This window comes from Papaver somniferum, unplaced genomic scaffold (genome assembly GCF_003573695.1).
Source record: "Papaver somniferum cultivar HN1 unplaced genomic scaffold, ASM357369v1 unplaced-scaffold_131, whole genome shotgun sequence".
Classification (NCBI taxonomy): Eukaryota; Viridiplantae; Streptophyta; class Magnoliopsida; order Ranunculales; family Papaveraceae; genus Papaver; species Papaver somniferum.
In genome coordinates, this window is record NW_020622270.1 from 5,315,767 (window position 1) to 5,328,011 (window position 12,245).

Sequence of the window (12,245 nt, forward strand, 5' to 3'; positions counted from 1 at the left end):
TGGGTATATCATGAAGTAACAAAGGTTGTACCTGTGAACCAACCTCCTACAGCGAAATAAGCACAAGGAAAGAGCAATAGACCCGACATTCGGGAATGATTCGGAGAATTACTAACTACCCCTTCGAGTATAAATGGTTTTTTCTTCCTCTGAGTATACATAATCTTTGTGTGGTCCCACAATTATTATTCGTAATTTTGTTTCTAATTTACATTCTAATCTTTCGTTGTCCTGCAGTGTATTTGACCCAATATAGTAGTACCGGTCAAATCTGAAATGCAAATGGTTCATTGTGGATAGATACACATTGCAACTTGAATTAATCAATACATGCAAAAAAAAAAAAAAAAACACAGAAAACATGAATTAATCAATTCTGTGTTAAAAATAATAATGATTGAACCTGTTAAAACATAATGTATGCCAACATGCATTAATTAAAAGCTTGCGAAAGAGTTGACCTCCCAAACAGTTGTGTTGCCAAATTATATATAAGAACAATCTCAGACATAGTCGATCATACCCATTCCACAAAAAGAAATCAACATCAAACTGTAATATATTTCATAGTAAGACATGAAGAACAAAAATGTCATGAGTTTGTTCATTGTATTAGCTATGATTTTTATGATCTTTTCAGCTTCGGTTAAAGCACTTTCCGCCGGCGAACCTTGTGGATTATGGACTGGATTGTTTTCTCATTGCGATTGTCCTCTGTTTTGCAGTAGTGCTTGGTCGGGAGTTTGTTATGGGCAAAAGGATTAGGAAACGACCAGTTGTTACCATGCAAGCTTTATTCATCCTTAGAACTAGTAAGAGTCGGATATCCAAGCAAACAACCCAGCTTTCATAGCTCAGTTGGTTAGAGCACCCGTTTAGTAAGCGGGAGGTCTTGAGTTCAACTCTCAATGAAAGCAATGTTTTTGATTTTTTTTTTGAGTCTTGAGTTCAAGTCTCAATGAAAGCAAATTTTTTTTATTTTTTTTGGCTTTTTTGTTTTTGTTTTTTGATCGGTAAAGAACTGCATTTTCAACTCAAATCTTGGCTAATCATTTTGAATTAAATTCAACCCAAATTATAGAGTTTATGTACCTAAGGGGTTGATGGTTACTTTGGATGAGATTCCAGTACTGGTAATTGCAAGCTTTAAGGTTTAGAAAGTTTCTGATTCCTTTCTCTGCACTGTCCCGATAGGGTGTGTACTAACAAACATATAACAGAATCACTTGGTGCAAAGTTTCTTTCCCGCATCTTGTGAAGGAAATACAGAGCCTTTGTAGTCTCATTGGCTACAAGAAAACCATTAATGATGGTATCATATGCTCTAGCATCTCGTAGACAGCCGTTCTCTTCCATTTCAATGATTAACAAGTTAGCCTCCAGTAACATGTTGTTAAGGAAGAGGCCATCTATCACTGCAGTATAAGTGACAACATTAGGCGCTAATCCTTTTTTTGGTATTTGATTAAACAGTTTTTTGGCATATTCCAACTCCCCAGCCTGGAATGAACAGCCAATAGGAATAGTGCATATGTGAATATTAGCTAAGATACCATTACCTTCCATGGACTTAACCAGTTCTATCGCTTCGTCAACTTTTCGATTCTTGCAAAGTCCATCCAACATGGTACCATATGTAACTGAGATCGACCAAGAGTTTGAATCTCATTTAATAAATTATATGCAGTCTTCATACTTCCATCTTGGTATAGTCCCGCTAATAGTATATTGTAAGTAATTTTTGTTGGTTTCAATCCATTTTGTTTTAATTTCTTGAATAGCTGCACAGCTTCATCCAACTTGCGCTTCTAGTGCAACTGATAACATCCGGTTCAAGGCCCCTATCTACCATTGAGTTAAACAGTTTCACGGCATCCTGCAGCCGACCTGCCAAACACAGACCATCCGTCATTGAACCATAAGTAGTCTGGTCAGGCTTTATGTTTAACTTGTCCGTCATCTCATCTTTACAATGTGAATCTATTAATATGTTAAAGGTTACTACATTGGGTAAAATCCCTTGTTCCATCATTTCATCAAAATATTTTCTTGTTTTTTCTTGCTGACCATGTAGACAATTACCATGAATCATAGAATTATATGTGGCAGAGATTCCTCTACAAACCATGTCGTCAAAGATTCTCTTTGCCCCATCCAACCTGCCTGAATTGTAAAGCCCGCTGATCAAAGAGCTGTAAACAACTACACCCGGTGAAACATTCAAATCTCTTAAGCATTTCGGAGAAGAGAACCAAAGCTTCATCAACTAAACCTCCTTTGCAAAGTGTATCAATGATCACACAATATATATGAAACAACATCAGGTCTGCAGTTCCATTTCAGCATATTATTTTTTGAATTGAAGAGCACCACCCACTTGACCAGTTCTGCAAAGCCCAGATATAAGAATATTACATGTGAAGGCATCGGGTTGAATACCTGCATGAGTCATTTTAGCGAACACTGTAAAGGCAGGTTGAATCTCATCCTTATACACAAGCCTATAATCAGTGTAGAAAATGAGACTACACTTGGATGATACCCTCTCTTTAACATATGCTGAAAGTGTAAATATCGGGTTTTACTCCAAGTAAATTCATCTTCTTGTACAGCATAATGACATCTGAGTAACACTTAATTTTAGAAACTGAACTCAATACATGATTAAATGTAATGTTAGATGGCAATGGTCTTTCCAAAATTAACTAACTGATCAAAGTATATCAAACCATCTCTTCCAGATTTACACTCTTTCCTCACAAAACGTCCAAGTTGTGTAACTGCAGAAGCATAATAATATCTCGTAATAATATGTTAAACTCAATTCAATTAATTAAAAGCTGACTAGGATGGTAGACAATGTCAAGGGAAATGTCTAAAACTTGACATTCTCCTTAACATTGTCTACCCAAAGTCACTTATACATTGGTTTAAGACATCATGGTTGGAGAATGATTTTAGAGAAAATAGATGTGTATTCTAGGTGGATTTTGACATTTATCTCCACACACATGTCATTGGAGAAACTCTAAGAGCTACTGTGTGTGAGGGAAAAAGTCTTAATCCACATGGGATACACAACTATATTTACAAAAAATCATCTCCAACCCATTGATGTGGAGATGAGGTGGCAATAAAAAAATTAGACATCGTCTAGGTGAACCTTTAGTTTTAGACATTCACTTAGAGATGTCTTCCCATCTTAGTCACATTTTTTTTAATAAAAATCAATGGAAACAATAATGAAAGTAATTTTAACCAATTAGTATATAACTACAAATAACTAAAGAGGGATAAAACAATCTAATGGGTTGGAGATAAAGTTTATTTTTTCCTAATATTTAGGATTTTATACCAAGAGAATGTCTTACAAATGATGCGACCTATGAAACACCCACATTCACCGTTGGAGAAGCTCTAAAGACGATTATAGCTCCCCATAAGTCACCACTTCGAATTTCATCAAGGCCTTAGAGCGACTGCAATGGTACGACTAAACTCAAAGATCAAAGACCAAAAAAAAAGACTAAATATGAGTTTAATCTGTACTGTGACGTTATGGGGAGAAGACCAAATTTGGTCGCGCGTAAAATTAATCATCGCACGAAAACGGGCGTAAATTTGGTGTACGCTTGAATGGGGCGTAAAATTGGTTTATGCCCGAAATTTGAATGGGGCGGATGGTTTGGTGTCCGCCTGATGAGTAAGTGAACGGGCGGATGGTTGGGTGTCCGCCTGATGAATTTCATTTTGAATGGGGCGGATGGTTTGGTGTCCGCCTGACGAAATGTGAACGGACGGATGATTGGGTGTCCGCCTGATGAATTTCATTTTGAATGGGGCGGATGGTTTGGTGCCCGCCTGATGAGTAAGTGAACGGGCGGATGGTTGGGTGTCCGCCCAGCAACAAGCGTACTTTAAATTTACGCCCGACTATATTAGGATTTGGTATTTGGTCGCGACCAAATATGATCTGGGATTTGATCTTTGGCTGGGATTTAATTTTTACTCCGTCCCACTGCGTTACGATCTCATCCCAAATTTTTGGTTATACTCGCCCACTGTGGATGCTCTTAGAGAACATAAAATAGAGAACTATTATTAGCTTTCAAATAGATGGACTGTACACATCAACGGTGGGGTTTACACATTGCAAATATCAAATGACAATCATAACATGAATGAAAGGACGAAAAGAAATAATATAGAAGCAGAACACAATGGTAATCACTAATCAGTCACATTCGTTTGGAAAGACGGGGTGGCCGGTCATTTGTGAACCTTCTTCTCCACCAAGATATGGACAAGGGAGTGCTCTTGCGAAATCTTTCTTTCGAAGAAGCTTTCGAGCTGCTCTCGTGGCACCAGGTGAGGAACCGATCCAGGAACCCGTTGAATTCCCATATCTACTGTGTGTGAGGCGTTTGCACATCCTCAAATCTTTGTTATTTTCTATGTCATCCGTGTCAATGTCGACTGTGAAGATGTCTCCATAAGGCCTGGCTGAGTGGGTAATGATCGGCAAAGATATGGGATCAACAGAAGCTGCACCAAGATCTGAAGTAATAACAATGCTACGTCCATCTGGACTGAAGAATGGGTAGCTAACATGCCCCCCAAAATCATTTCCACTTGCAATCACTCTTACAACCACATCCTTATTATCCGGATCCACTAGATACACTGCAAAATATGTTCGGTCAAGACCATCATCTCTTTTTGGTGCACCTGGAGGCTTGTCGCGGTTTGATGAGAATACTATCCAATTTCCTTTAGGAGACCATTGGCATTGTGCGTCAGTCCAATCTCCATTCGTGAGCCTTTCAGGTTCAACTCCTTTAACTGCTCCTTTAGCTTCGTTCATTATGTACAGATTCTTGTATCCGTCTCTTGTCGATTGATAAACCAATCTTGTCCCTGATGCAAGTTTCAACCAGTCTCTTGTATACAAATCAACCATTTCATTCCGTTTATTTAACTTAAGCAACGACTATGTGAAATAAAGAACAAGTAGAAGGATGATTATGTAAAAAGAAAAAAATGATTACCGTCTGGACTGCTGGATGGGAAGGCATTGTAGAACCCGCCATCTGTGAGAGGTTGAAGTTGCCTTTTACCACCAGATACATTTCGGACAGCGTAGATTTCTACCGTTGCATCAGGGCTGAAAGAAGGTCCTATGCATACATAAAGTGTGTCCAATCTATCATTTTGGTTCCAAACTGGCGAGAAGATGCTGTTTGGAGTTAGCTGAAAACAGAAACTTATATCAGCAAACAATTTTATAAATGGAATTCAGAAAATTATATTTCATACTCTTTCTGGTACCTCCGTAGCTTCATATAGCTTTTCGTTGTCAAGTACATATACAGTCTTGAAATGATTGTCAACAAATGCAAGTCTGTTTCCGCTTTTGGAAAATGTTGGGAATCCTCCTCCCACCCTGAACAGTCCTACATCTGGATCTGGAGAAGTGATGATTTGAAACTGTCTTTTGATCTCTTCTTCCTCCTGTCACAAGTGATAAACATTTGAACGAGTGGGCATAGCTTAGGATAGACAAAAAGCACTTAAATGAACACAAACTGGTTCTTATTACCTCGAGAGGGTCACTGATGCAACAATGGTAGCCAATACGCTTCCCATGAATCCCACCACCTATCACAAAGGGGTTGAAATGGTCACCCTTTGGTCTGACATTTTGAGTGATTTGTGTGGGTTCTTGCCCTCCTGCTGAATAAAAAATCTCAATGTGCCGATACTGTGCTTCAACACGGGTATCACCGATCTCTGATTTCTGCCGAATAGTAGCGACAGCTACTGTGGTGGCGTTAATAGCTTCCGGGGTGAACGCATCAATGTTATCTGGGGTTACACGCACAGGCACAATGCCAGTATTGCTAATCTCGGATCGGAACACACCCCAGTAATTTCTTTCTGTTGCATTCTCAGAAGGTTTTTTGTCATCCTTGCGGTGGAAGAATATAATATCATCACTTCCCCAAGTCGGCCAACCCCCATTTTCCACAACCAACCTACGATCGTAAGGCTCTTCTACATTCATGACGTAAATGTTCGTCTTTTGGTCTTCGATTGCACCATCCCAACCTCCTGTTCCCTCAAATGACGCCACAGCTATCTTCTTTCCAGAAGGGGATACCGAGGGGCTTAAATCAGCATGCTCTAGTTTGAAGCATAATCAATAACAAGAAATTCAGCATCTAAATCCACAAGGCATGATTGTAATAACAGTTATAAAAGAAGAGTAGGAACCTCGTGGTGTGAGGCGGTCAGTTTTTCCGGTCGTAAGATTGGTTTTATAAACAGCAGTCCAAGGCTGACGGTGTTCAGTTGCTCGTTCCTTGGTGCTGACATAGATGAGATAATCGCCGGCAAAGCAACCGCTGTCTTCCAGGCGAACACCATCTTCAGATGGATGTTTGAAGTGGACCCTTTCCAGGGTTTGACCATCTTCAAATGGAGATTCAGCGTGGAATCTTCTTAAAACGAAGCCTAAGCTGTAGACCGCCACGCAGCTGGGTCGGTTGACGGAATTGTGACGGAGAGCTATGTGAAGCAATTCAAGGTTGTCTCGTTCGGAAACAAAAATCATGCCTGTGATATTACCTGAATCTATATCAGCCTTGTTGCTATAGCCAGCCAAACTTGTGTGCATGAAAAGTTTCAAAAGGGCTTCAGGTGGGATCTCAGTGCCATTGTAATTGTAGGATTTCCCATCAGTCATGCGAAGTTCATCTCGGCTCGATGTAGGTGATATTGTGCAAGAGAATATGTCAAGCGGCACCGGTGGTCGATTTGCTGAAAAGAAGGCAATGTTACCTCTCTTCTCTACCTTTTCCAATTTGTTATTTTCTTCCCTTTTCTCCATTTCAAAAAGTCAGCTGAATGTTTTTCAAGAAAAGAAGCTATATTAAGCTGGTTACTAATCTTAAAATCCATGAACAATCCAAGAAAACATTACCTTCTAAGAATCGTCACAGAAGTTGCAGAGAAACGCAGTTGATTATTGAATAATGAAAGAGAGATTATCTTTCAATATACTGTTTAAGAATAAATAAGTCATCCACTGGCATAAATTTGTCTAATCACATCATTGACTTTCGAAAGATGAGTCTTAAAAAACTAGTCTAGTGGTGATAAGAAGGGAGCATTACTTGAGACGTGTCGGTGTCGTCATTTGCAGTCGACATGTTAGCTTGATCCCTGAAAAACCCAGTAAAAAAAAGAGTAATATATATGAATGTGGGCCTGGAATGATTCCCACCTTCCGTTGGAACAACACACTTCACAGGATATACAAGGTGGACTGAAAAGGCTCATGAGACAACAACCAAGAAAAAAACAGAGAAATGCTTAAGCAGAAAAATCAGGTAGGCATTTCAACAAACACCTATGGAGTGCAAGTATGTAACTGAAAAAAAAAATTATGATTTCAAGGAGAGTGGAGCTGGAATATAACCATTGAATTCGCTGATGCAGTCATTAAGTAACTCGGCCTCGTTGAAGTTATTTGACTGCAACTGACAATTACCGGTTGAGATTGTAACATCTTTGTTGTGGGTTGGGGAAAACTGACACCCAACCCTGAACTGTTGAAGGCCATATTCGTAGTACCAGAGAAATGGTAGATTAGTTATGTGGACCTGGACCCAAAGTCTACATCGTGACTCCTGTGTCTATACCTAGACCCACGAAAGCACGGACACACCAGTATTGGAACCGTGTCCACATCATACACGCGTTGGACACGGGACGCGTATGAGTCACCGACACGATGCATGTGTAGAAGTTTATACATCATTTTACTAATTGGGTAATCAAATGGGTTATGAAAATTAGTATAATAGTTAATATTTATATAGGTGGGCTAACCTAATGGCATAACATTGAGTTTTTTTCATATATTTGTGTGATTAATGTATTTGATATATCATAATACTACGATATTAATGCGGAAATGCTATTGGCAGCACTCTTCACCACACTATACACAGCTCGGATGACGTGTCGCTACACGTGTAATAAACTTTGGGAAAGAGAAATTATACTCGATCAATTCTTTGTCTGTAGATTTGACAATCTATTTTCTTTTCTCTTTCTATTTTGTGCTGAAAATTGGGCGGGAAAAATTCAATTTGGGAACTTTGAAATGTGTTTTAAACAAATTTTTGGTGAACTTTTTCACCATAACACTATTATTTTTCTAAGAGGTTGGGGAATCCACAGAAGGCTTTTAAGAAGATGCATATTGAAGAAGTAGGAGAATCTTCCAATGTGGAGAGCACGGTTAGTATAACCACTCCAAAACCATTAATTCTTCTCTTTTATTTGAAAAATTAATTGAATTTGGTTATGGATATTGTTATGCTCAAGTTTTAGTATTGGAGATTTTATTCTCAGTATCATAGAACAACACTAATTCCTACTAACTAATATGATACAGAACATGCCTATTAATTGTTTGATAAAATGTCTCAGTGACTAAAAGTAGTTTTATTTATATTATATGGTATTGATTATCTTAGTTGATGCAGGAGGAGACTTTTGAAAAGTCAGAGTGCACTGATATTAGTGGAATCAAACCTAATATAGAACCTGTTATTGGTATGGGGTTTGAGTCTATAGATGATGCATGGGAGTTTTACAAGACATTTGGGAAAGTGAAAGGATTTCCTGTAGTGAAAAGCACGTCTGTGAAGAATGGTGAAGGGTGTATAAGAAGCTACAAGTTTACTTGTGCTCGAGCAGGTAAGTGTAATTCCATCTCTGAAAAACCATTAAGGCCTCAAGCAACAATAAAATGTGGTTGTCAAGCCAAGCTAGTGTTGCGGTTAGATTGTCTAGTTGGTTATGTAATCAGTCTGCTAAATTTGGAGCATAATCATGAACTGAAACCGGAATTCGCCAGACATTTTTGTTGTAACCGTTTTATTAATTCTGGGGTAAAGAATCAAATTGATCTTCTTGATCAATCTGGTATAAGGTTGTGCAAAAGTTATGATATTTGTGTAAATGAAGCCGGTGGACATGAGAATATGACGTGTTCTCAAAAAGATTGTAGAAATCTAATTGATAAATTGCGAAGTGCACGGCTAGGAGAAGGAGATGCAGTTGTTATTTTAAAGTATTTTATAAAGATGGGTTCACAAGGTTTGGGATTTTATTTAAGTGTCGATATAGATGACACTGGGCATTTGACAATCCTGTTTTGGGCAGATGGCAGGTCAAGATAAGAATATAAGGAGTTTGGGGAGGTTATTTCTTTTGACACCACATACTTGGTGAACCGGTATGATATGCCGTTTGCTCCATTTGTTGGGGTAAATCACCATGGAGAATCAATATTATTAGGATGTGGGTTGGTAGTACATGAAGATACGGATTCTTTTGTATGGTTATTTACAAAGTGGTTTGATTGTATGTCTGGATGTGCTCCTCCTGCAATAATTACTGACCAGGCCAAGGCTATGCAAAATGCCATAGAAATAGTCTTCCCCAACAGTAGACATAGATGGTGCATATGGCATGTGATGAAAAAATTGCCGGAAAAGTTTAAAAGTCATAGTAATTGTTCGCGCATTACGTATACAATGAAAAAGGTTGTCTACAATTCTCAATATCCATCATAGTTTGAAACAAAATGGATGGAGATGTTACAGAAGTATGAATTGTGTGACAGTGAATGGCTTAAAAACTTATACATAGACAGGCATCGTTGGGTACCTTGTTTTTTAAATGACTGTTTTTGGGCTGGAATGTAATCTACACAAAGAAGCGAGAGTATGAACTCATTTTTCGATGGTTACCTTGGTCCAAAGATAACTTTGAAACAATTTGTAGAGCAATTTGAACGTGCAACGAGGGACAAGTCAGAGAAAGAAACTGTAACTGATGCAAAAACGTGTTCCAAATTGGTTCCTACTGCTACATTTTTTGAAATGGAAACACAGATGCAGGGACTGTATACTTTGTCGAAGTTTAAAGACTTTCAAAATGAACTGACCTCAAAAATGTATTGTGAACTTATTAAACAAGAAGAGGATCCTCCCGGAACATTTAAATATGTTACTCGTGCAAGTGTGTGGATCGAAGGGATTGATGGGCAAAAGATTCAAAAGCAAAATGAACTTTGATGTGATCTTTTACTCAAATAGCTGCGAGGTGTCTTGTAGTTTCCGGATGTTTGAGTTTGAAGGAATTCTATGTAGACATGCTCTTAATGTATTAATCAGGAATGGAATCAAGTTGTTACCGGATAAATACATAAAAACAAGATGGAGTAAAGATGTGAAGAGGTCTCACACAAGTATGAAAGCTAATAATGGGTTTTGGCAAAACACTGTCGAGCGTGATCGTTATAATAATTTGAGTACTCTTTTCAGTGAGGTTGCAAACATGGCAGTAAAATCAGAACCTGGTTTCAATGATCTTAAGCAATTGTTAGCCATACAAATGGATCTATTGAAAAAAAATAACGCTACCAATGAACAATGTATATAAGTGCAAGAAACAGATTCTCCAGGAGAAGATATTGTGGATACCATGAAAGTGGATGTTGATCATTCAGTTGATGTGGATGTGCTTAATCCAGAGGAAAAAACTAAAAGACCTGGCAGACCACGAGCTAATACGTATAAAACGACATGGAAACGTAATAAGAAGAATCCTATGGGTGGAAATAGTGGGAATGCATGTAATGAAGAAGATGGTACGGTATATGTTGATGTACCTGTACCAAAGACTAAAAAACGAGGCAGACCACCAGGTAGTAAAATTAAAAATCCTAAAACTACCAATTTGGATGGAGATGGAAATGTGCATGTAACTTATTTTGATCATTCTCTATTGTTAATTATTTTTATCTCACACTGTAATGATTAATACAATTGGCATTATACATAGGTTGTACCACAAAAAAAAACATAATGGAATAGCAGCTCCTAATTATATGTATCAAACAGAAGGAATGTTACACCAAGTACCTATGTGTCAATATAATGGAGTAATAGGACAAACTCATATGTATCAAGCGAACGGATTATTACCACAAGTGCCTCAACCTTGGGGATTCTACCTCCTCATTACGTAGGACTACCGATGGTATGACTTTTTCCCATGAAGCTCTGTAATTTTTTATTGCGACTTGTTTCCTTTAGATCTTTATTTTTCTTAGGACTTGTTTCTAATGAGATATGTTACTGATTTGTCGTCGTCGTTATTCTAGGAATTAGATGGAGCAAATTCTTTTCATATGCAAGAGTCTGCATCAGTGTTGCCGCCTAATGCGCCTAATCTGCAGATGTATAACTCAATTTGGCAGTAAAATTACCAGACTGCGTCTTCTTTGAATGCTTAAAATTTTCTACTTTTTTGGAAGACCTGCGGTTTGTTTTTTGGAAGGCCTACAGCTTGCTCTTTTTTGGTAAATATCCTTAAAATTTTCTACTTTTTTTGGAAGACCTGCAGCTTGTTTTTTGGAAGGCCTGCAGCTTGTTCTTTTTTGGTAAATATGCGACTTGTTTAGTATGACCTGCAGACCTGTAGCTTGTTCTCTATTGGTAAATACGCAACTTGTTTTGTTATGTGCATTGTCGCTGTAATTATGTGTGTGTGTACATATTTCATCATCAAACACGTGTATACAGGAATACACGTGGAGAGCATGCGTACAAAGTCATCAAAACATGATGACACACGCCCACAGCCAAGAAGCCCGTCCCTTTGACGTCGGATCTTTGCCCGAACAAATCTAAGGGCAGAAGTTAAAAGATGTATCGAAAACACGATGTACTGCGGAGCACCAAATAACTCCCGAAGAGTTACTTTATCTCATCCCCAAAAGAATCTAAGATCAACGGTGAAGAGAAGGTTAACTGACATGGATGCGACAGGGGCATAAGACACTTGTCTGACACGAGCATGCGTCTCAACTACCCGCATTAAACACTCTGAGAAGTATACGTGTCGATCAACCCGTGGAACGAACGAGGATGACTCTGCGTGATCAAGTAATGAGCAAAGATCTCCGCGTGATGGAAACAAAACACAAGAAGATAAGGTTCCAACGGCCCTCAGAAATGGGTCCCACACTCTAACCCTATAAATACCCCCTCTCCACCAAGAGTAAGGGGATCGGAAAAAAGGAGGGAGGGAAGGATAGAGAGAAGGATTGTGAGTGTAAGTTTGTCCTTTAGAATACACAGACCTATGTAAACTCCAAAGTC

General features: G+C 38.5%; 2 protein-coding genes and 1 non-coding gene across 3 annotated transcripts; 2 read left to right on the plus strand and 1 right to left on the minus strand.

Annotated features, from left to right (window-relative positions):
* The first annotated feature begins 843 nt into the window (after positions 1–843).
* TRNAT-AGU lies at positions 844–917 on the plus strand. Its single transcript has one exon. It is a non-coding gene; the product is annotated as a tRNA-Thr (tRNA).
* Positions 918–4,077: 3,160 nt separating this feature from the next.
* Positions 4,078–6,994, minus strand: LOC113332357. Its single transcript, XM_026578904.1, has 6 exons — positions 6,983–6,994; positions 6,274–6,878; positions 5,600–6,183; positions 5,329–5,511; positions 5,049–5,250; positions 4,078–4,917 (listed from the first exon to the last, which is right to left on the minus strand). Exons 2-6 carry the CDS (start codon positions 6,743–6,745, stop codon positions 4,235–4,237), a joined length of 2,124 nt encoding a protein of 707 aa, XP_026434689.1. The 5' UTR covers positions 6,746–6,878; positions 6,983–6,994; the 3' UTR covers positions 4,078–4,234.
* Positions 6,995–8,262: 1,268 nt separating this feature from the next.
* Positions 8,263–9,254, plus strand: LOC113332472 (protein FAR-RED IMPAIRED RESPONSE 1-like). Its single transcript, XM_026579008.1, has 2 exons — positions 8,263–8,307; positions 8,547–9,254. The coding sequence occupies exons 1-2, from the start codon at positions 8,263–8,265 to the stop codon at positions 9,252–9,254; spliced, it is 753 nt and encodes a 250-aa protein (XP_026434793.1).
* The last annotated feature ends 2,991 nt before the right edge of the window (positions 9,255–12,245 follow it).

Bases quoted from the DNA above. Each gene is read 5' to 3' on its own strand.
- LOC113332357 (XM_026578904.1), bottom strand. From the start codon at position 6,745: ATGACTGATGGGAAATCCTACAATTACAATGGCACTGAGATCCCACCT. The intron at 6,184-6,273 runs GTTCCTACTCTT...GCTTCAAACTAG, and splicing joins TGACCGCCTCACACCACGAG to AGCATGCTGATTTAAGCCCC. The intron at 4,918-5,048 runs GTAATCATTTTT...AACTTGCATCAG, and splicing joins CCCATCCAGCAGTCCAGACG to GGACAAGATTGGTTTATCAA.
- LOC113332472 (XM_026579008.1), top strand. From the start codon at position 8,263: ATGCATATTGAAGAAGTAGGAGAATCTTCCAATGTGGAGAGCACG. The intron at 8,308-8,546 runs GTTAGTATAACC...TGATTATCTTAG, and splicing joins CTTCCAATGTGGAGAGCACG to TTGATGCAGGAGGAGACTTT.